Below are 21,329 nucleotides of genomic sequence, written 5' to 3'. Positions count from 1 at the left end.
TGACTCAGCCTTCCATCCTTCCGAGGTCGGTCAAATGAGTACCCAGCTTGCTAGGGGTAAAGGGAAGACGACTGGGGAAGGCACTGGCAAACCACCCCGTAAACCAAGTCTGCCTAGTAAATGTCGGGATGTGACGTCACCCATGGGTCAGGAATGACCCAGTGCTTGCACAGGGGACCTTTACCTTTTTTTACTGCCCAGGAAAGTCACATTTGTTGTGCTTCATCTCTCTGTTTTTGGTCTTGTACAAATGTAAATTCTGAATTATTTGTTTTGTTAAGCTGACTGCAGTCTGATTTTTTAATGAGAGCGAGAGATTCTCAGGATTTGCACATGCTGAGCCTAAAGTATCCACTGTCTGCTCACTTCCTTCATTTTTGTGCTCACTACTTGTGTTTTTATAGAGCAGTCAGCTGCAACAGCAGTTAATATATAAAAGCCATTGTCCTGGAATAACACCAGTCCTTTAGTGGAGAGAGAAATCAGGAAGACAGTTCTGTTGACAGGACTTCTGAAGAAATCCTCTTCACGAGGCCTGCAGCAACTATATAGTACCTGGCTGCTTGACAAAATAATTTGGGATTTGCGCAGCGGAGACATGATTAAACTTGCTTTCATTTGATAGATGTTGTGTCTGGGTGGTTTATTTTTCAGCTTTGTGGGAAGGAGTTCACATCTGTTTGCATTTATTCACATAATTTCAGAAGTGATTTCAAGGCTGTGTGTTCAGGAGCAGATATTACAAAGGCAGAGTACAAACACACCTTTGCAGTTGTGTGTATGCACCAATATGAGAAAATGCCACAAAACTAGTCTGCAGTCTATGCTTTGTACTGTTTTGTACAGTGTTAGTGATAGATAGAGCCATTTTGTGTGTATATGTATGTGTGTGTGTGTGTGTGTGTGTGTGTGTGTATATATATATATATATACCGTTTTGTACAGTGTTAGTGCTGGATAGATAGAGCCATTTTGTGTGTATATGTATATATATACACATATATACTATGTCTACATATATATACATATGTGTGTGTACATATATATACATATATACTATGTATGTATATATATATGTGTGTGTGTGTGTATGGTAAAGGTCCCCTGTGCAAGCACTGGGTCATTCCTGACCCATGGGGTGACATCACATCCTGATGTTTACTAGACAGACTTTGTTTTACGGGGTGGTTTGCCAGTGCCTTCCCTAGTCATCTTCCCTTCACCCCCAGCAAGCTGGGTACTCATTTGACCGACCTCGGAAGGATGGAAAGCTGAGTCAACCTTGAGCCGGCTACCTGAAACCGACTTCCGTCGGGATCGAACTCAGGTCGTGAGCAGAGTTTTTGACTGCAGTACTGCAGCTTAACACTCTGCACCACGGGGCTCCTATATATGTATATATACAGACATGTACACGAAATGGCTCTCTCTCTCTATCTATCTATCGATCTATCATCAAATTAACAGCCATTTCATTGAATGAATGAGCCAAATACATTTAGGGTTGCCAACCTACAGGTACTATCTGGAGATCTCCTATTACAACTGTCAGAAACACTCTTACCTCAATACCCCAGAGGGCAAGAAGTAGAGCCAATAGGACCAGAGACAAAAGTTTAAAAACCTTCATTGCGATAAGGCGGAGCAACGAGATGTAGTCCAAATGCACGAGCTCAATTCAATAGCGTTTGCACAGGCAATCGAAGGCCCTAAAAACCCGCATCGCAATGCCCTCTCCCATTCCCCATTGGCTTAAATATTTGGGAGTTATACCTTCTCGGCTGCCTAACAAGTACATCTAGGGTTGCCAGGTCCCTCTTCACCACTGGTGGGATATTTTTGGGGAGGAGCCTGAGGAGGGTGGGGTTTGGGGAGGGGAAGGACTTCAATACCATAGAGTTCAATTGCCAAAGTGGCCATTTTTCTCCAGGTGATCTGATCTCTATCGGCTGGAGGTCAGTTGAATTAGCAGGAGATCTCCTGCTACTATAATGCCTGAAATCATTATATGCTATGGGAAATGTACTGGAAATGTATGCTTCTATGCTCAGTCCGCATACTCGCACTTATAAAGATGCTAAGCCCAAAATATAAGGGTTAGCATCTAGCACAATACCATGTGAGAGCACATATATGTAATTGACAGGCAGTCCCAGGTATAAGGGGTGAAGTACTGATCCTTGGAACAGTTACCCTAATGTGTAATCATTAGGGTTAGCATGAGTCTGGCAGAAGCCATTATGAGCTGCCAGAACAAAAGACTACATTGCTTGCTTGCCTGGTACGGCCTTTCACCAGTAGAGAAAAAGAGTGTCTTACCTTCATCCTCAGGAATGTGGTCTCTAAATCACAAGACCTAATGCTTGCTTAGAGACAGCTTTTGACCAATATCTATACGCTATGCTAATTAAAGTGAAATAGGCAACCAATGTGCAGTGAATCTACGTAATAGTAACACCCCTGACCCAAAGTTATAAACGTTGTTGTAATCCTTTGTTCTCTGTGTGAATTGTCCTGCGCATTTGGGGCATTTCTCACCCGGTATGTATATTGGGCCTAATAAACAATGGCTTTAAACTCTCAACCTCCTACTGTATTATTGGCATTGGGAATTAATACAATAATACAGGCTTATCATTATGAGGCAGCGAGCCTGTAAGAGTTAAAAAAATTGAGAATTATTATTAAAAAGCCCTACAATCAGAGGGCCTCTGGAGGAATATTTTTAGAAGTTAGAAACAGACAGTAAGAAGAGCCAAAAAGAGATTACTGTTGAAGCCAGACAGTGTTATTTGTTGGGCTCAAGGTTGACTAGGGTTAGAATGAACAAGGAGGGCGCCATTCTGGCAGGGATGTCAAGGGAGTAAAAGATTAATTGTTACTAGATAAAATACCAGGTGCACTAACAATAACTCTAAACAAGTATTATCGAGACCAATGAAAATATTGCTGCTTTATGATTTGCCAATCAAATGTCTGTATAAGTAAGCCAATGAACAAATGAATTGCATATTAATCAACCAATAGGATAGCAGAAAAGTTGTAAACCAATCATTAGTATAATGTATAGATGACATGTTTTAAAGAATGTATAATGAACTAACCAAAGTCTATAAAGGATCTTACACTCCTTTGTTCAGGGCCGAGCTTTCTTTTTTATTACTCACAGAGTAAAAACTGGGACTAGCAATTGCTAAATAAATTTTGCTTTTGCCAAGAAAAGTGGTCCGAGGTTTTTGTGTCTTAAATTCTAAAATCCAGTTTTTGAGTTTTTCCTATAACAATTACTACCTGGCAGTTGGCAACCCTAAGTACATCTTCGATAAAAGTCACCCCCCCCACCTACGTACATCACATGTCTATCACTGAACTATACCTAGGAGTTTATCTAGGAGTCTGGATGTGGCTTGTATCTGGCTAAGACTAGTTTTCAGCTTCTTTTGTATCGACGGAGGAATGTGCTTTGCAAGTTCCCTGGCTCTTTGTACCCTAGTCTCTAGCTCAAGGTCCAGGGAGTTGTCTTGGTCTATTGCCTTTTGTTTCCAGACCTTTTGGGCCTAAATTACTGGTTTGCTCCTGACACAACTGATCTCCAGGTGAGAGAGATCAGTTCCCCCCTGGAGAAAATGGCCGCTCTGGCCATTGGACTCTGTGGCATTGGAGTCCCTCCCCTCCCCAAACCCCGCCCTCCTCAGGCTCCGCCCCCAAAACCTCCCACTGGTGGCAAAGAGGGACCTGGCACATTATAATATAATTATATATTATAATTATAATATAAATATAATATAATTATTATTTTTAAATATATAATTGACATATAATAGATATATTAAATGGGTGTTATCAATAGGTGCGTGTGTATTATTAAATATATGTATTATGCGTATTCATAAATAACATTAAAGGCGCTTTCCCGCCTTTTTGCCAACCGTCGCCCTCCAACGGCCGCTCCCTGAAGCGACTCAAATCGCCGGCCGTTTTTATTCCCCTCTCCACCCTTCTAGCCAATCCCAGCGCGGGAACGCTCTCCACTGTCCCTCGAAGCCCCGCCCCAGCTCTGCCATTGCGAAGGACGGGAGGGGGCGGGAGGAGCGAGGGGGGCGTGGCTTCGCGGGGAACGAAACCGTCCCTTGTTTCCGTTCCGGGGTCGGGCGCGAGCATCCAGGGAGCGAGCGAGCGAGGGTTCGCGAGCCGCGGTCCGATTCCTGGGAGGTCGCGAGCGCCGGGCCGCGCGGCCCCAGGCGAGGCTCCCCATTGGCTGTCGGCGGCGCGGCGCCAGGGCCGCCGCGTTCCATCCGGGTGGGAGGGGCGGCTGGCGCTCCGCCGCCTTGCAAGCCCCGCCGGCGGCCGCGGAGCTGCAGCGCTGCAGCCCAAGGAGCATGTCTGGAGGCCGGTCCAAGAAAGTGAAGATGGCCACCAAGTCCTGCCCGGAGTGCGACCAGCAGGTGAGACCCGGCGCAGCCTGGAGCTTGCAGCCTGCCCTGGCTCCTGCTGCCCCCGGGGCATTGTCCGACCCCGGGGGAGAAGCTGTGCTTAGCATCCGAGCAGCCAGGTGCCTTGTAGGGTCACCTGGGGCGAGGATGCAATCAGGAAGGTCACCTGGGGAACGGGCGAGCATGCAGTCAGACCCTTGCGAGCTTCCACGTTGAGCAGAGAATGCTTCCCTGCAGAGGGATGGGCACCCTGTCCCCCTCCCCAAAGGGGAGGGTCCGTGGCTCAGTGGTAGAGCATGCAGACGGTTCCAGGTTCGATCCCCTCTCCAGTTAAAAGGGGTTAGGCAGGTAGGTGATGTGAAAGACCCTGCAGAGCCGCTGCCGGTCTGAGTAGATAATGGCCATTTATGCATGGTAGGTTTTGACTTGGATTTGCCACTCTTTAGATGCACATTTTCCCCATCTAAATTCTCTTAACTCAACAATAAGCCCCCATGCAGAGTTTTGAGAATTCGGATGGGGAAAATGTGTATCTAGAGAGCTGCAAAACCTCCACTGCATAAATGGCCAATGCTGACTTTGATGGACTAAGGGTCTGATCCGGTAAGGCAGCTTCATGTGTTGATGTGATGGTGGCTTCTAAATCTGGGAAAAAGGCAATCGAAATTATCAGAGTAGGTAAGGCTGAAGTGTTTTGGAGCTTGGAGGGGAGGTTAATGGAGGTTTAAGGAATTCTGTGTAGGGAGAAAGAAGTGGCTAGATAATTTTCCTCCTTCCCATAATTGTAGAACCTCGAGTGTGAAATTGGCAGGCAGCTGCACAAAGAACAGGGGAAAGCAAGCATGTCAGCACACTGTGCATGGTCCGTTTGTGGAACTCAATGCCACAAGATCTGCAGATGGCTACTGGCTTAGATGGCTTTAAGAGGGGATTAGATAGATTTGGGGCACAGAGCTTTGATCAGCAGCTCACATATGCAAAGGCATGGTGTATCTGTGAATGCAAGTTGTTGGTGGGGGTGGGGAGAACAAGGGGTGGCTGTTGCATTTGTACTATGCTGGTGGACTTCCTGGAAATAGGAAGCTGCCTTATATTGAATCGGTCAATATTAGTCAGCCAAAGTCAGATTGAACCTGGAACCTTCTGCCTGCCAAGCAGATGCTCTACCACTGAGTCTAAGCAGGGTTCTAAAATGTGGGCTTTGCTGTGGGTTTGTGTCCTATAAATGTCATGGCTTTGGACAGTTTGTGGTGTGATTGAATAACAAGAGGGTTGCATGGGGGACTGGAGCTCAGTTTTAAACGTAGGGCTCTGGTGTTCTGAGATGAGCTCTGTCGAATTCTGCAGTGCTGTGAGTATTCGGAAATAAAAGCATCCAGAGTGGCTTCCTGAGGCGTAGTCTAGGTGACAAATGGACAATAAATGGCCGTACCATGTGAATGTTTTCCTCTCACAACTGGGAAAGTGGATATTGAGCTTGTAATGAGGAGGGAGAAGAGATGTGACACATGAGCTCCCTATCCCAGAACTAAATTGGCTTGTTACACTTCAATTTGGATTTTACTTTTTAAAAAATACTGCAGTTGCTACCACGTTTGCTGATGATGATCCTGTTTTTTCCTGCCCGTGTTTTAATGTCATAGCAGTCAGCTTTGGGTTTGCCAATGTTGTTACCATGAAGAAATGCAGGAGAGGCTTATTTTTTATTTTTTATTTTTTAGGCATTGCAACTGTGTGTGGCCCGCAGCTGGCTGTTGTTTGCATCTGCTTGAGCTTACAAACACCCCCCCCCAAAAAAAAATACTGTGAGACTAGGCCCCAGTGGCCAAGCATACTTCTATTTCATGCTCTGTTATACAAGTGAGAAGATTGGCTTTTGGCCCTCCAAAGAGATCTGTGTCATTTATTAGCTTATGTACTGCAAAACCTTAATGGAGTAGAAGCAGATGTAGATTTCACATTCACTGAAGTAATACGGGAAACTTATTTATGCAGAGGAAACAGGAATGTATTCCTTTTCTTTTCTGCCCTCCCAAGTCTGATATCATTTGTGGATGTGGCTTTGGATGCTAAATTGTCAGGCTTCTCTGTTACTTTTGTTAATGGGGTTGGTCTCAATGGGTCCTTAGAAATTTAGTGGGTCTTGTGTGCACTATTCTAAATTTGCACAGAAGGAAAGTTCCCAAGCTTGGTCAGTCTTGATTTTGCTGAATGGATTTAAGACTGCTGTGAAGTGCAAGCATCTTTAACAACCAACAGTGCTTTCAGCTCCACGCTTTATGTGGCAGACTTGCACACTGGTGTTTCTGCAGTGAACATGTAACATGCCAGTACATTTGTCATGGAACATGTCTGGGAAATTGGCTTGGGATATCTAAAAGACTGTTTTCTTCCTTGTGTGTGCCTGCCTGCCCTCTGAGACCCTGCTCCACCTCCCTTCTTTTTGGGTGGTGAGTAGAGTAGCAGCTAGGAGCAGGGCCTTTTCAGTTGTGGCACTCCAGCTTTGGAATGCCCTCACCTTGCATGCCTGCCTGGTGTTGGATTTGTTCTTTCCAGCAGCAGGTGTTCTCCCAGGGTGCTTTTTCTTTTTCCTTCCCCCCTGTATGGTAGTTTTGATTGTAAGTCTGACGGCTTTATTGCTTCTTACTAGGTGTAATTGTATTTTCTGCTACTTTACTCTTTTTTAGTGATATTTAATTATTGATTTTAATCGTTTTTAATAGGTCAGACATCCTAGAAAACAGGGGTTTTTTATATGGAAAGGCCAGGATAAAATCATTTAAATACATAAAAATATGTACATGGATGTGTGTTGTTCACAAACTATATATTTGTTGCAGGAAACACCAGTGTAAACACAGCAAACACATATGCTGTAAAATATGGCAGATGTTCTTAGCTGGAGCATTTATCTGCCCAAACTTCCCTTGGCTGAATGTTCCCTCTCTAGGGATGAATAGTCCTAATATCATTATATAAATTAATATTTATTTTCCTTAACAGTTTGTATTCTCTGATTTTTGCTGTCTGTTTTTGTAGATTCATTTGTATCATGTATGCACATTTTTATGTGCAGTTTGGTATTTACAGTGTATATGGACAGTATGTGTACAATGTGCTATGCTGGATAATGCATATGTAAGTTTAAAAATATGTACATTGTATTGGGAAACTTTGGTGTGAGGATAATAAAGATTTTGTGGGTTTGACTCATCCAAGAGAGAACCACAACAGGGATTTTAAAGCTGAAACAGCATCAGTGAGGAATCTGGAAACCACCCTTTTCTCAAGACAGGGTTGTTTTGTTTAGTCGAAGGGATGTACTTCACCAAGCATGGAAAAGTTATGCAGAAGCCACAATGTTGAAGTGCTTGTGTGATTGCCTCATGGCCCTGTAAGGCCTGGTTTCACATGCCCCAACCAGAATCCGCTCAGAGTTATCTTTCAGGACTCCAACAATATAGAGCCCTTGCTTTTTGTGTGTGTGTGTTAAGAGTCGTGTCCTTATCTTGATCTGTAACCTGCTAAAACCAGGCCAAGTCATTTCCTCTTTCCCTTTAGAGGCAGTCTGGAAAGAAATGGCTTTGTGGAATCTTGTTATGCAAAAACAGTCTCATGCAAAATGCAACGAATCCTACACACGGCTGGCCCTTTCCATCTCGGCCTTGGGTCTCTCGATAGGCTCCTAGCACGCCAGTGAGCCGAACCTGGTAAACTTCCACATTTTGAAAGGGTTTGTAGCACATTCAGTGTTGAAGCTGTTGCTCGAACGATAGCCCCTGATCTCTGGCAGTTGGGGTGAACCATGCTGGAAAATGCACATGATCTCAATCCCGCATGGGTCTCTACAGCAGTAAACAGGAGGTGGTTAGCACTAGGGATAGATGGTTTCCTTGTAAAGTTCATTGGTTGTAGTATGAGTCACAATAGGGTCTCATAATACCAGAACGCAGGGTCATCTGCGGAAGCTAAAGGGTGAGAGATTCATAACAGATGAAGTATTTCTTCACACAATGCATAGTTAAACTGTGGAACTCCCTGCCCCAGGATGTGGTGATGGCTGCCAACTTGGAAGGCTTGAAGAGGGGAGTGGACATGTTCATGGAGGAGAGGGCTATCCATGGCTACTAGTCAAAGTGAATACTCGTCATGATACCTATTCTCTCCAGGATCAGAGGAGCATGCCCATTATATTAGGTGCAGTTGAACACAGGCAGGACAATGCTGCTGCAGTCGCCTTGTTTGTGGGCTTCCTAGAGGCACCTGGTTGGCCACTGTGTGAACAGACTGCTGGAGTTGATAGCCCTTGGTCTGATCCAGCAGAGCTTTTATTATGTTGTTATGACCTCACCAACGATGGGTGAGGCCAGAGAAGTGAAATCTAGTTTTGGCAGACCAAGGAGAAGGGTGGGTAGAATGGGGCGGGAGGGGAAAGGACCGGTTCAGATGAGTCAAGGTAAAAACGGGCAAAAGTTGATCCTGTTTTTAATCAGCGTGAGATTTAAAGCAGATCCTGGGTCTGGAAAGGTTAGAAAGCCATTGATAATATCCGGGAGTTGTACTGCACACCGATGCAAGATTTGGCTCTTGCGTAAACGCGTGTTGTCATGTTCAGGTTTTGCTTTTCACAGTAGCCTTGGAGGCATAGGGGTGTGTGTACACAGCCTTTGCAGTTCATTTTAACCTGCAGCAATCGTGCATTTTTCTCCTCTTAGGAGAAGTTGAGCAATGGAGGCTGGGTTAGGCAGTTTTGCTTGCTCAATGAAAACAAGGCTGTATAGGAGCGGATTCCCCCCCCTTTCCCCTGCTGGGCCATGGAACAGAACGTCATGTGCCCCTTCTGGAAAAAATGTATTTAAATTCTAAGCATATGTTGCGCTGTGGTGTGAAGTGGGATTTGGCATTGTGCGGCTCCTGCCCTTTTAGAAACACGATGCGGTGGGTTGTATCCACCCTCTCGGTTCATTTAAGCACAGGATCTTTCCCTTTGCGTGTGGGGGAGGGCTCTGTTGTTAGTTGAGCAGAGTGTTGTGGGATGCAACATGGTGTGCATCATCTTTGCGCCAACACAGTTTTGTGCACAACCCAAAGCTTCTGAAGTTCCTTATGTAGAAGAAGAAAAGTGGGTTTTTATATGCGGACTTTCTCTACCACTTAAGGAAGAATCAAACCGGCTTACAATCACCCTCCCTTCCCCTCCCCACAGCAGTCACCCTGTGAGGTAGGTGGGGCTGAGGGAGCTCTAAGAGAGCTGTGACTTGCCCAAGGTCACCCAGCTGGCTTCATGTGTACGAGTGGGGAAACCAACCCGGTTCGCCAGATTAGCGTCCGCCGCTCATGTGGAGGAGTGGGGAATTGAACCCGGTTCTCCAGATCAGAGTCCACCACCCCAAACCACCGCTCTTAACCACGACACTACGCTGGCTCAGCCTTGTTGAAGCAAGGTTTGATTTAAACGGAGGTTTTCCATTTCCTTTTTATGATTACTGAGATCAAATTCTGATTAAAGATATATATTTTGGGGTGCATTTCTCAGTTTTGTGGCCTGTTTTCAAATCATACATTACAAATATAGACATGTCCAACTGGGCTTTAAAAAGAGCGGGGAAACGTGAAATCCAGAGAGCCCAATATTTAACCATTATCCTGTTGTAAAATGCGCTGTTGAACAGTTGGCAGGCTATCTGTCAACTTCCAAAAGGCCTTCCCTTCCACACTGGCAGATTAATTTTTCACAGGCAGTTCTTGCTGGGTTTCTCAAGAGTGTGGAAAAACTACTTTATGGTGGCTTTTGTGGATTTTTTTTTTTAGTGCTTATTAACGTGTTGGGGAAATTGCAGTCTTTCATTCATCAAACTTCTCTTGAAATTCTGGAAGTGTGTAGCTGGGCAAAAGGAAACCAACTGCAGTCCTTTGAATTTGCATCTCTCTAGTCTCTGACTCTCTAACCATTATACTGCACTGCCTTTCATGTAGGGGACCCCCACAGTTTTATTGATTTAGAGGATTTATATCCCAGGTTTCAGCCCCTTCAGGGCACCAAGGTGACTAACTACTAAAAAAGAAAGCAGTATAAAAACACCTCTCGAAACAAATTAAAAAACAGAACTCAAATGCGTGTATACACACGTATGCAGAACTCAAATGCGTGTATACACACATATGCATTTGAGTTCTGGTTTTTAATTAGTTACATAAGGGGTTTTTATACTACTTAAATGCGTGTAAGTGTGTGTGTATATATATATATATATATACACACACACATATATGCATACACACATATGCATTTGAGTTCTGGTTTTTAATTTGTTTCATAAGGGGTTTTTATACTACTTAAATGCGTGTAAGTGTGTGTGTATATATATATATATATATATATATACACACACACACACACACATATATGCATACACACATATGCATTTGAGTTCTGGTTTTTAATTAGTTACATAAGGGGTTTTTATACTACTTAAATGCGTGTAAGTGTGTATATATATATACACATATATGCATACACACATATGCATTTGAGTTCTGGTTTTTAATTTGCTACATAAGGGGTTTTTATACTACTTAAATGCGTGTAAGTGTGTGTGTATATATATATACACATATATGCATACACACATATGCATTTGAGTTCTGGTTTTTAATTTCTTTCATGAGTTGTTTTTATACTACTTTCTTTTTTAGTAGTTAGTCCGGAGAGACGTCAATTTAAAAGAGAAGGCACAATGGAGGGATTATTCAGGGAATGTCGGACAAAACAGAAGAGTCTTCTCATCGCTGGCGGAAGCCTGTGATAGAAGGGGACAGACAAATATCTCCGAGGAGGGAGTTCCACAATTCTATTCTGTTTGTTGCTGGTGCAGAGAAACCTGTTGTACATTTTCCATTTCTGAAGGGGGGGGGGAAGAATCTTTTTCTAAACTGCAATGTTGTCGTTCAGTTTCGACCTGAAACCTGCAGCAGATTGTTTCCATAGCAAACACTCCCCCCACCCCCGGTACCACCCACCACTTTAAGAACGAGAAACGCAATTTGCACATAACTTGCTCTAGCTTGTTCAATGACTGTTTCTAATGTCTGAGAAAAAGGGCACGCTTCCAACTGCCAGCCTTCGTGCGGAGGCACAGTCTCGAAAGAGACAGGCGGTCGGCTCAATAACGCCGAATCCATGCATCTGCAACATGCAAGGAAGGCCGCTTAGGTGGGGGAATCTCTTTTCTCTCCAGATTAGGGTGTTTGTATTTCCTACCCTTCCTATAAGAACATAAGAAAGGCCCTGCTGGATCAGACCAAGGCCCATCAAGTCCAGCAGGCTGTTCACACGGTGGGCAACCAGGTGCCTCTAGGAAGCCCACAGACAAGATGACTGCAGCAGCACCATCCTTCCTGCGTTTCACAGCACCTAATTTATTCGGCATGCTCCTCTGATCCTGGAGAGAATAGGTATGCATCATGACTAGTATCCATTTCAACTAGTAGCCATGGATAGCCCTCTCCTCCATGAACATGTCCACTCCCCTCTTCAAGCCTTCCAAGTTGGCAGCCATCACCACATCCTGGGGCAGGGAGTTCCCCAATTTATCTATGCAATTTGTGAAGAAAGACTTCCTTTTATCAGTTTTGAATCTCTCACCCTCCAGCTTCAGCAGATGACCCCGCATTTCTAGTATTATGAGAGGGAGAAAAGCTTCTCCCTGTCCACTCTTGCCAAACCATACATAGTTTTATAGACCTCTATCATGTCTCCCCTTAACTGAATATTTCAAGCTAAACAGCCCTAAGCATCTTAACCGCTCCCCATAGGGCACTTGCTCTAGTCCCCTGATCATTTTGGTTGCTCTTTTCTGCACCTTCTCAAGCTCTGCAATATCCTTTTTGTAGGTGTGGTGACCAGAACTGTACACAGTACTCCAAGTGTGGTCTCACCATAGATTTGTACAAGGGGAGTATGATAGCTGCAGTTTTATCCTCTCATGACGGATCACCTTAATAATAGGCATGATGTTCAACTGCACTTCCGACTGGGCTATAATCCAAATGTGCGACCCTGCAGAATGTAATTTAAGGAGTTGCGAATGCTGTGTCACCTGAACCCCCCTTTCTTTTGAAACCAACGCTCCGGTCCCCCCCCCTTTTTTGAATAGCAGCTCTGTGTTAAGTTGGAAGCTGCTTTTGAAAATGGGCACGCAGGGGCTGATTTTTTGGATTTTTTTGCAAATCCAAAATTTCTTGCTTCTGAGCTTAGTCAGCCCTGGAAACTGCGGGAGGGGAAAAGGGAATGACTATCGATGTTGCAGCTCCTGTTGTTTTGGGACCATATGCGCAGAGGGCTATAGAATAACACCTTTCTCAAATTTCCTTTCTTAAATCATAGACACTGCTTAGCTTCCGAGATCTGACAAGATCGGGCTGCACCATAGAATCATAGAGTTGGAAGGGACCACCAGGGTCATCTAGTCCAACCCCCTGCACAATGCAGGAAATTCCAAACTACCTCCCCCCCACACACACCCCAGTGACCCCCTACTCCATGCTCAGAAGATGGCCCAGATGCCCTCCCTCTCATGAGCCGCCTAAGGTCATAGAATCAGCATTGCTGACAGATCTAGCCTCTGCTTAAAAACCTCCAGGTTTTAAATAAACGATTGGCTCTCTTCCCCGGTTTTGGTGTTATATATGTGTGTGGGTGAACTGAATTATTTTGTATATACTTTATTGTAAATATCATTTTAATGTTTGCTGCTTTGGGGAACCCTATTTGGGTGGAAAGATGGCAGGGAAATGTTTTAAATGAATACATTTAAATATTCGCGGGGAAAACTAGATAAAGGACGCACGCCATGGTTCTTTCATGCTCTCTGTCCTGCCGATCCCCTTTTGGATGCCTTGTGAATGGGCTCCCTTGTGAATGACACGAAGCCTTGGCAAATGTGCAGCGCATGCTTGAGTAATAATCTGCTTTTCGGAGTCTCATAAACGGGCACCTGCGTGGCACAGGAAGTAGTGTCTCGCCTCTGTCGCTAACAGTTTGGTGCGATGCAAACAGAAGATATCCCCACCACAAATTAACGTACCGGTTGGATGGCATTTCTTCTGCGAATATTAGCCCATGTTTGGAAACTCTTTGGGCCCGAGATATGACCACCCGTTTTGAGATAGGGCCGCCATCCGGGGTTGGAGGGCCCGCAACCATGCTCACTTGCTCCAGATGAGACATCAGCACTGCTGAGCCTGAGCAGCCCTCTTAACTTCTTAGGGGGCAGGTGGGGCAGAAGGGAGGGCACAGCCAGGGAGGCCATTGGCCCAGACTTCCTTCACTCCCCGGGGCCGGCCCCTGAAGAGAGGGTGTTGGGGGAAGCTGGGGTCTGCCCACCCCTGGGAAACCCCTTTTTTTAAATTTTTTTTTTATTTTCTTGATTTAAAATGTCAACATATAATACACTTATCCAATGTTAAAGAATGCTAATAATACTAAAAAGTAAAATACTAAATCACAAATTGACTTCCCCCTCTCCCCCTTCCATCTAAAAATAAATTGTATAATCTTTTGCTAACGGAACTAATCCCAATACTGTTTTAATTAATATATCCTTATCCTATCTAACATTATTAAATCACTACCTAATATAAAATTGATTAAAAGTGTAGATAAGGGATTAGATCAAAGAATATTGTCGAAGGCTTTCTCGGTCAGAGTTCATTGGTTCTTGTAGGTTATCTGGGCTGTGTAACCGTGGTCTTGGTATTTTCTTTCCTGACGTTTCGCCAGCAGCTGTGGCCGGCATCTTCAGAGGAGTAACACTGAAGGACAGTGTCTCTCAGTGTCAAAGTGTGTAGGAAGAGTAATATATAGTCAGAAGGGGGTTGGGTTTGAGCTGAGTCATTGTCTTTGCAGGACAATGACTCAGCTCGAACCCAACCCCCTTTTTGACTATATATATTACTCTTCCTACACACTTGACACTGAGAGACACTGTCCTTCAGTGTTACTCCTCCGAAGATGCCGGCCACAGCTGCTGGCGAAACGTCAGGAAAGAAAATACCAAGACCACGGTTACAAAGCCCGGATAACCTACAAGAACCAAAGATCAAAGAATATTTTTAAATGGTCCCATTAAGAATTATTTTCCCCAAAAAATATTAATTGCATAGTTTAACAGTCGACAAAAACAAAAGATTAAAAAGGAAACATTATTAAGATATAATCAATGGTATATTAAATTCCCCTACATCTCCCTCCATTTCCATTGAAATTTAATTATTCTGGAAGTCCTTCGTTTCTCCCTAAACTCATTTAAAACATATTATGATGTAGTAAGTTAACATATGTGGTTTTTCCATTAAAGCCAGCCCTTTTAAACCCCCCGGGAAACCCTTTATTAGGCCAGCCCCTGGTCTGATTCCTGATACTGGGTTGGATCCCACGCAGCATTTCTACAGGCGTGAGGACTTCCACCCACGCAGTGCAACTTTCTCCCACGGCGGCCTGAAATGTTGCTCCTGGGAGTCCTCCCCACCCCGGATCAGGATTTCTCAGGATATCTTGGGCTGCTGGGAGGGGAGGTTGAGAAAGGGCTTGGAGGGCCGAGGTCCTTTCCCCCACACTGCGCTGGATCTAACCCAAAATGTCCTATGTTTTGCTTGACCAGTGGCGCTGCAAATTTTTTCCTGCTTCTGGCTTTCCTTCGCGTTTGTAATTGGAGCTTTTCTTAAGTGAAGTTTGGATAGCATTTTTGAGCTGATGTCTTTGGAAAAGGGAGATGCGAATAAGTTTCGAGGGTAGTCACATTTTCACCGTTGGTTTAGGTCACTGGTTCCCAACCGGGGGTCCACGGACCCCCAGGGGTCCGCGAGAACTAAATTAAGGTCCGCAAAACAAAGTTATAAACCCATAATAAATTAATATTTTCAATTAAAAGTTCTCTATTATAAAAATATATATTCAAATATTATTCTAAGTTTAATGTTTAACTAACAGTTATGATTAAAGTTTATTTTCAAATTCTCTGAATTTTTATTTTGAACCTTGGGGTCCCTGCACCGAAAAAAAAGGCCTAGTGGTCCCTGGTCAAAAAAAGGTTGGGAACCACTGGTTTAGGTGGTTTAGGTTTCGTTTTCCTTTTTTTTGTAAAAAGTTATAAACACGAACTTTCCTGTTCCGTTAAGGAAGCGACAGAAAGTAGGCGACCTAAAAGTTAACGATAGTTTTATCTAAAATACAGCCCAACGGTTATCTTGGCTCTTATAAAAAGAGCTAGTAGTGCCTAAGAGTCGCAAACATTATCCCTGTCCCTTTTTATTTTTAAGTAGAGAAATTTCCCCTCCTCAAACAGGAGGGTGAGCATTCAGGGCTGCCCACCTACGTGACCCACAGTCTGAAGTAGTATAGTGGAGAAATGAAATAAAACAGGAGTCCAGTGGCTCCTTAAAAGCTAACAGATTTTACCTTGGCATAACCTTGCACGAGTTGGAAGGGAGGGAGGACATTTGCTCATATGCACAGAAGTGTTCAGCCGGGGGATGCTTGTATAGCCTCAGCCGAAAGGCCATTCATGGCATGGTCTTGCTCATGTGCAGGAAGTTAACCCGTTCAGAATTTACTCGTTTCAATGGTGTAATGGTTAAGAGCGGTGGTTTAGAGCGGTGGACTCTGATCTGGGGAACCGGGTTTGATTCCCCACTCCTCCACATGAACAGCGGACACTAATCTGGTGAACTGGGTTGGTTGCCCCGCTCCTACACACAAAGCCAGCTGGGTGACCTTGGGCTAGTCACAGCTCTCTTAGAGCGCTCTCAGCCCCACCTGCCTGTTGTGGGGTGTCTGTTGTGGGGAAGGGAAGGTGATTGTAAGCCGGTTTGATTCTTCGTTAAGTGGCAGAGAAACTCAGCGTATAAAAACCAACTCTGCTTCTACTTCTTTTTTCCTAAAGAGGCACTTTATTTTCTTTATTTACGTTGTTGGAACTCAAGGTGGATTACACAGAGCAAACAACAGGACGGGACATCCAGTAAGCGGCGCGATAGGATTTAGATTGTAGGAATCTGAAACAGAGTTGAAGCCGAGTTGAAGCCAAGCAGAAGTATTAACCCAATGTGTTAAATGATGCTAAATATTGGTGGGTCCCGTCCCCCCCCCCCCCCGCCAAAATAAACATGTTGATATTTGGGGAGGGTCTGTGGCTCAGCGGTAGAGCATCTGCTTGGCATGCAGAAGGTCCCAGGTTCAATCCCCAGCATCTCCAGTTAAAGGGACTAGGCAAGTAGGTAATGCGAAAGACCCCTGCCTGAGACCCTGGAGAGCCGCTGCTGGTCTGAGTAGACAATACTGACTTTGATGGACCAAAGGTCTGATTCAGTAGAAGGCAGTTTCATGCGTTCATCCTGTTTGCGCAGCAACAGTTACTGGAATTTGTGTGAAGAATGGTTTCATTTGCTTAGTGATTGTTAAGGTGTTGATTCTAGTGAAGGTGATGTGGAAGTTAGGCTGTTACCGCACTAGGTATTCCCAGGGATGTATCAAGAGTTTGGAAATGTTATAAAAAACATCGCTTTAAAAGGGTTTTTGGATGCCACGGCTAAAAAATGGTTGGAAGACGTCTTCACAGCTAAAGGGGCCAAACAAAGTGCGAACAGTCTTTTTTTTATAACAGTTTCAAACTCTTAATACATCGGTGGGAATACATAGAAAGTGCATAAGCGCATACATAAAGTGCATAAGTGAATACATAGAAAGTGCGAACAGTATAATTTTTTATAACATTTCCAAACTCTTAATACATCGTCGAAGGCTTTCACGGTCAGAGTTCATTGGTTCTCGTAGGTTATCCGGGCTGTGTAACCGTGGTCTTGGTATTTTCTTTCCTGACGTTTTGCCAGCAGCTGTGGCCGGCATCTTCAGAGGAGTAACACTGAAGGACAGTGTCTCTCAGTGTCAAGTGTGTAGGATACATCTTAATACATCGCTGGGAATACCTAGTGCGGTAACAGCCTTAGTATAGAAGGTAGGGATGATTATGTTTATTTAAGGAGGGTTATGGTCTTGAGTTTCTCAAATCTATTGCTGTAGTGACTGTTAAAACTTTGTTTTTATTAATGTAATTATGTAATAATTAATGTAATATATATTTTATTAATGTAATATATATATTTGTGAAAGTCGATCCTTCAAAATGTGTTTTAACTTTTTGTATCGTTTCCAGGTTCCCGTTGCATGCAAATCCTGTCCGTGCGGTTATATATTTATTAGTCGCAGGCTCTTGCATGCGAAACGGTTGGAGAGGCTTCCGCCCTCTGCAGGTATTTGGTTTTGCTTTACGGCTTCTGCTCTCGTAGTGTAAGAATGGCACCTTTATAATGACCAAAGGGTGTTCTAAAGAGGTTGCCTGTGTCATTCGGAGAGTCCCTTTGGCATCCTCAACGTGGGGGAAGAACATTCTTGAGACAGCCAGCTCTGCAGTCGCATTTGGGAAAATAAAGGGCAGGATGAGTCAAATCTCGACTGTATGTTCTTCTTTGGTTTGTGCACGTTTTTCATCCACTACAGTCTCAGGTGGCGCTTGATCCCCACACTTGAAGTCACGGTTCAAGAGAAGTGCTTTGATCTCTCAGAGGCGCTATGTAAATGCTCACAGTGATGAAGCAGAAATAAATTCTCCATGTCTTGCCTGAATTAGCACAGACTTCTTTAAAGGAAAAAAAACCCACAACATAGTTACGGTGTAGTAGTTAGGGATGGTGGACTCTAATCTGGAGAATCGGGTTTGGTTCCCCCCTGCTCCACGTGAGCGGCGGACTCTAATCTTGAGAACCAGGTTTGCTCCCCCACTCCTCCACTTGGAGCCAGCTGGGTGACCTTGGGCTAGTCACAGTTCTCTCCGAACTCTCTCAGCCCCACCTACCTCACAAGGTGTCTGTTGTGGGGAAGGAGATTGTGAGCCGGCTTGAGACTCCGTAAAGGTAGAGAAAATTGGGGTACAACAGCCAACTCTTCCTCTTATGTCTTTCAGATTGTATTTAATTTTGCTTCATTTATACTATGCCTTTTGCTCCATGGAGAACCCAAAACGACCCACATCATTCTCCTCTACACTAGTACTAATTACTTTTTCTGTTCTGTTTCTGTGTGTCTCTCCCCTCCCTCCCTCTTCTTTTTGTGATTTGGCAACCTGGAGGTTATTCTTTCTATTGTAATTACTTTATTTATACCCTCCCTTTCTCCCCTTACGTAATTCTTCATTTTATCCTCACAACAACCCTGTGAGGTATGTTAGGCTGAGTGTGTGTGTGAAGAAGAAGAGTTGGTTTTTATACCCCAATTTTTTTCTACCTTTAAGGAGTCTCAAACTGGCTTACAGTCACCTTCCCTTCCCCTCCCCACAACAGGCCCATTGTGAGGTAGGTGGGGCTGAGAGAGTTCAGAGAGAACTGCAACTAGCCCAAGGTCACCCAGCAGGCTTCATGTGGAGGAGTGGGGAATCGAACCCGGTTCCCCGGAGTCTGCCACTAATGTGGAGGAGTGGGGAATCAAACCCGGTTGTCTAGATTTGAGTCCACTGCTATTAACCATTACACCACGTTGGCCCCACATTGCCCAGCAAGCTTCCATTGGCAGAATCAAGATTCGAACCTGGGTCTTCCAGATCCTAGCCCTATACTCTAACCACTACACCGCACTGGTGTAATATGAGTTGTGGAATGTGTTGACTGAGGTCTGTTTATATGTTAGAATTTATTTGTGGTACTGAAGCATTTAGGACAATGTTTTCCACCTTTTTAAAAAAATTACATTTGAGAGATAATTTCCTTGTCAAATTTCTGCTAGGAGCGGGGCGGGGAATGTGGATGAAACTGAGGGGGAGATATTGAGCTGGGTCGAAGGCAGAGACTGAATTATTCCAAAGTTTGAGGACGAATAATTTAAATGTGCTTAAAAAAATCTGTTGATGCAGATAGCAGAGGTGAAGCGAAGAGAAGGCGAACCGAAAGAGTTAAAAGAGAGAGGATAAATTCTGTGATAAACAAAGACTTGGAAAACCGGAGGAGGTCAAGATCCAACAGCTGTTCAGATCATAGTAGGAGAGGAAGAGGGCGACCGAAGACCACGACGGCCAAAAAGCACGAAGAAGAAAGAGGTATTTAAAAAACCCCAACAGATATTTTTTCATGAGATAACAGTTAGATTTGAAGTTACAAGTATAGTATTCCTTATCCAGACTGCTTGGGACCACAAGTGGTCCGTATTTTGGATCTTTCCGTACTTTGGAACATTTGGAAATTTTTGCATATACATAGTGAGATATAAACACTTTATACACATAGCCCGAATGTAATTTTAAACAATAGTTTTAGTAATTTTATAGGTTGCTTTTGGAGTTTGCAGTAGAAGGCAAAGGGGTGATGTGAGATCACGTTTTCCACCTGGCTGTCCCATTTTCTTGTGGGTTAATTTGTGCAATCAGAAATTTAGAGCAGGGTTGTTTGCCTTCCCTTCTGGGGTGATAGACTTGATTCCATGCTTTCTCGTGAGCGGCGTTGGTCGCAGGACGGCAGTCGATTCAGGTCCTCTTCTGCTCTGGTAGGGCTGCCCTTGCGTTTCTCTGTCTGATGCAGAGTGAAAAACTGCTACATCTCTGTGCCCAATTTCCATGATTCCCCTAGCTTTTTAAAGGCTGAATTAGTTCCTGCAGAGAGAAATAATGTGTAGTGGACAGTATGCCAAGCCGGAACCAAGTTCTAATTTGGGATAGGTCCATTAGTGGCTTCTATCCATGCTGAGTAAAGGCAGTATCCATATTCAAGAGGCAGTAAAGCACTGAAACTCTGTGCTAGGAGGGAAGATCAGGGAAGGCCTCGGCCTCTGTGCCGTTAGTTGGCTTTCATGGGCAACTGGTTGGCTGCTGGGTGAAACTGGGTGCTGGACTAGATGGACCACTGGTCTGATCCAGCAGAGCCATTCTGTTCTTAAGATCAATTCCTCACTTGGTCTCAAAACTACTGAGTGATGTTGGGCAAGTTATTCTCTTTCCGCTTAATTTAGCTTAATTTAGTTTGTTGTGAGTGTATGATGAGGCGCAGAAGACACATGAAGGGCAGGATGACTAACTCCCCTCTCCCAATCTTCTTCTGCAGAGAAACAAGAGAAAGAAGTTGACATGTATGCAAACCTCTCTGATGAAAAGGCGTTTGTGTTTTCAGTGGCATTGGCAGAAATAAACAGAAAAATCATCAACCAAAGACTGATTCTCTGATTTATCTCGTTGGCTCGGTTGCGTTGGGCGGCATTGAAGCCGAGTGGTGGATTTCAAATATGTGACGGCCTCTCAAACAGCGAACCCTCTCCTCTTCATCAATTGGGGGAGGGCAGGTCATACAATTTTCTGGTTGAAATTCTGCTACGGATGGCGGTTTGGGGAGCCTATAGACTATTATCGGTCCAGCTATATGCCTAGAAGCAAAGCGTTTCACACTTTGCCTAGGAGTGGAAGAGCGGGGAAAAAAGTGAAATCCTTTAAAGACAGCTTCTTCAAGAATGCACGCAGTTACAAACTGTTGTTTTTTTGTTCCGGATTCACTGCCTAAAACACAATATCTTAATTAACTTAAATTTCCTCTACAACAGATTCTCAGTTATATCGAAGCTTACCTGTGTATAGTTCTAACCTTTTAATAAATCGGTATTTTATGGACCCTGCTGATTCTTTGGAATGGATTTCATTTAAAACAATTCTGTATCCCCTTTCTCTTACATCTTGGTTTCAGATTTGATCCTTATACATTAATGCAGGGGTGTCAAACTTTATTGTTACGAGGGCTGGATGTGACATAAATGTTACTTGGTCTGGCCAGGCCATGCCTCACCAGCCCAGATTGAGCAGGGGGCTGCCT

General features: G+C 44.2%; 1 protein-coding gene across 1 annotated transcript; it reads left to right on the top strand.

Annotated features, from left to right (window-relative positions):
• The first annotated feature begins 4,334 nt into the window (after nt 1-4,334).
• On the top strand, nt 4,335-20,692 carry C17H16orf87 (chromosome 17 C16orf87 homolog). Its single transcript, XM_056862580.1, has 4 exons — nt 4,335-4,445; nt 17,645-17,741; nt 19,394-19,576; nt 20,574-20,692. The coding sequence occupies exons 1-4, from the start codon at nt 4,380-4,382 to the stop codon at nt 20,690-20,692; spliced, it is 465 nt and encodes a 154-aa protein (XP_056718558.1). The 5' UTR covers nt 4,335-4,379.
• The last annotated feature ends 637 nt before the right edge of the window (nt 20,693-21,329 follow it).

The sequence above is a fragment of the Euleptes europaea genome, chromosome 17 (genome assembly GCF_029931775.1).
Source record: "Euleptes europaea isolate rEulEur1 chromosome 17, rEulEur1.hap1, whole genome shotgun sequence".
In the NCBI taxonomy this organism is placed as follows: domain Eukaryota; kingdom Metazoa; phylum Chordata; class Lepidosauria; order Squamata; family Sphaerodactylidae; genus Euleptes; species Euleptes europaea.
Note: the sequence above shows the minus strand (reverse complement) of the source record. Positions and strands in the feature narration are given on the sequence as shown.

What these genes read in the sequence shown, in the direction of transcription:
- C17H16orf87 (XM_056862580.1), top strand. Translation starts at nt 4,380, where the DNA reads ATGTCTGGAGGCCGGTCCAAGAAAGTGAAGATGGCCACCAAGTCCTGC. An exon ending in GAGGCTTCCGCCCTCTGCAG is followed by an intron (nt 17,742 to 19,393) that starts GTATTTGGTTTT and finishes CTGTTGATGCAG; the next exon opens with ATAGCAGAGGTGAAGCGAAG. An exon ending in AAAGCACGAAGAAGAAAGAG is followed by an intron (nt 19,577 to 20,573) that starts GTATTTAAAAAA and finishes CTTCTTCTGCAG; the next exon opens with AGAAACAAGAGAAAGAAGTT.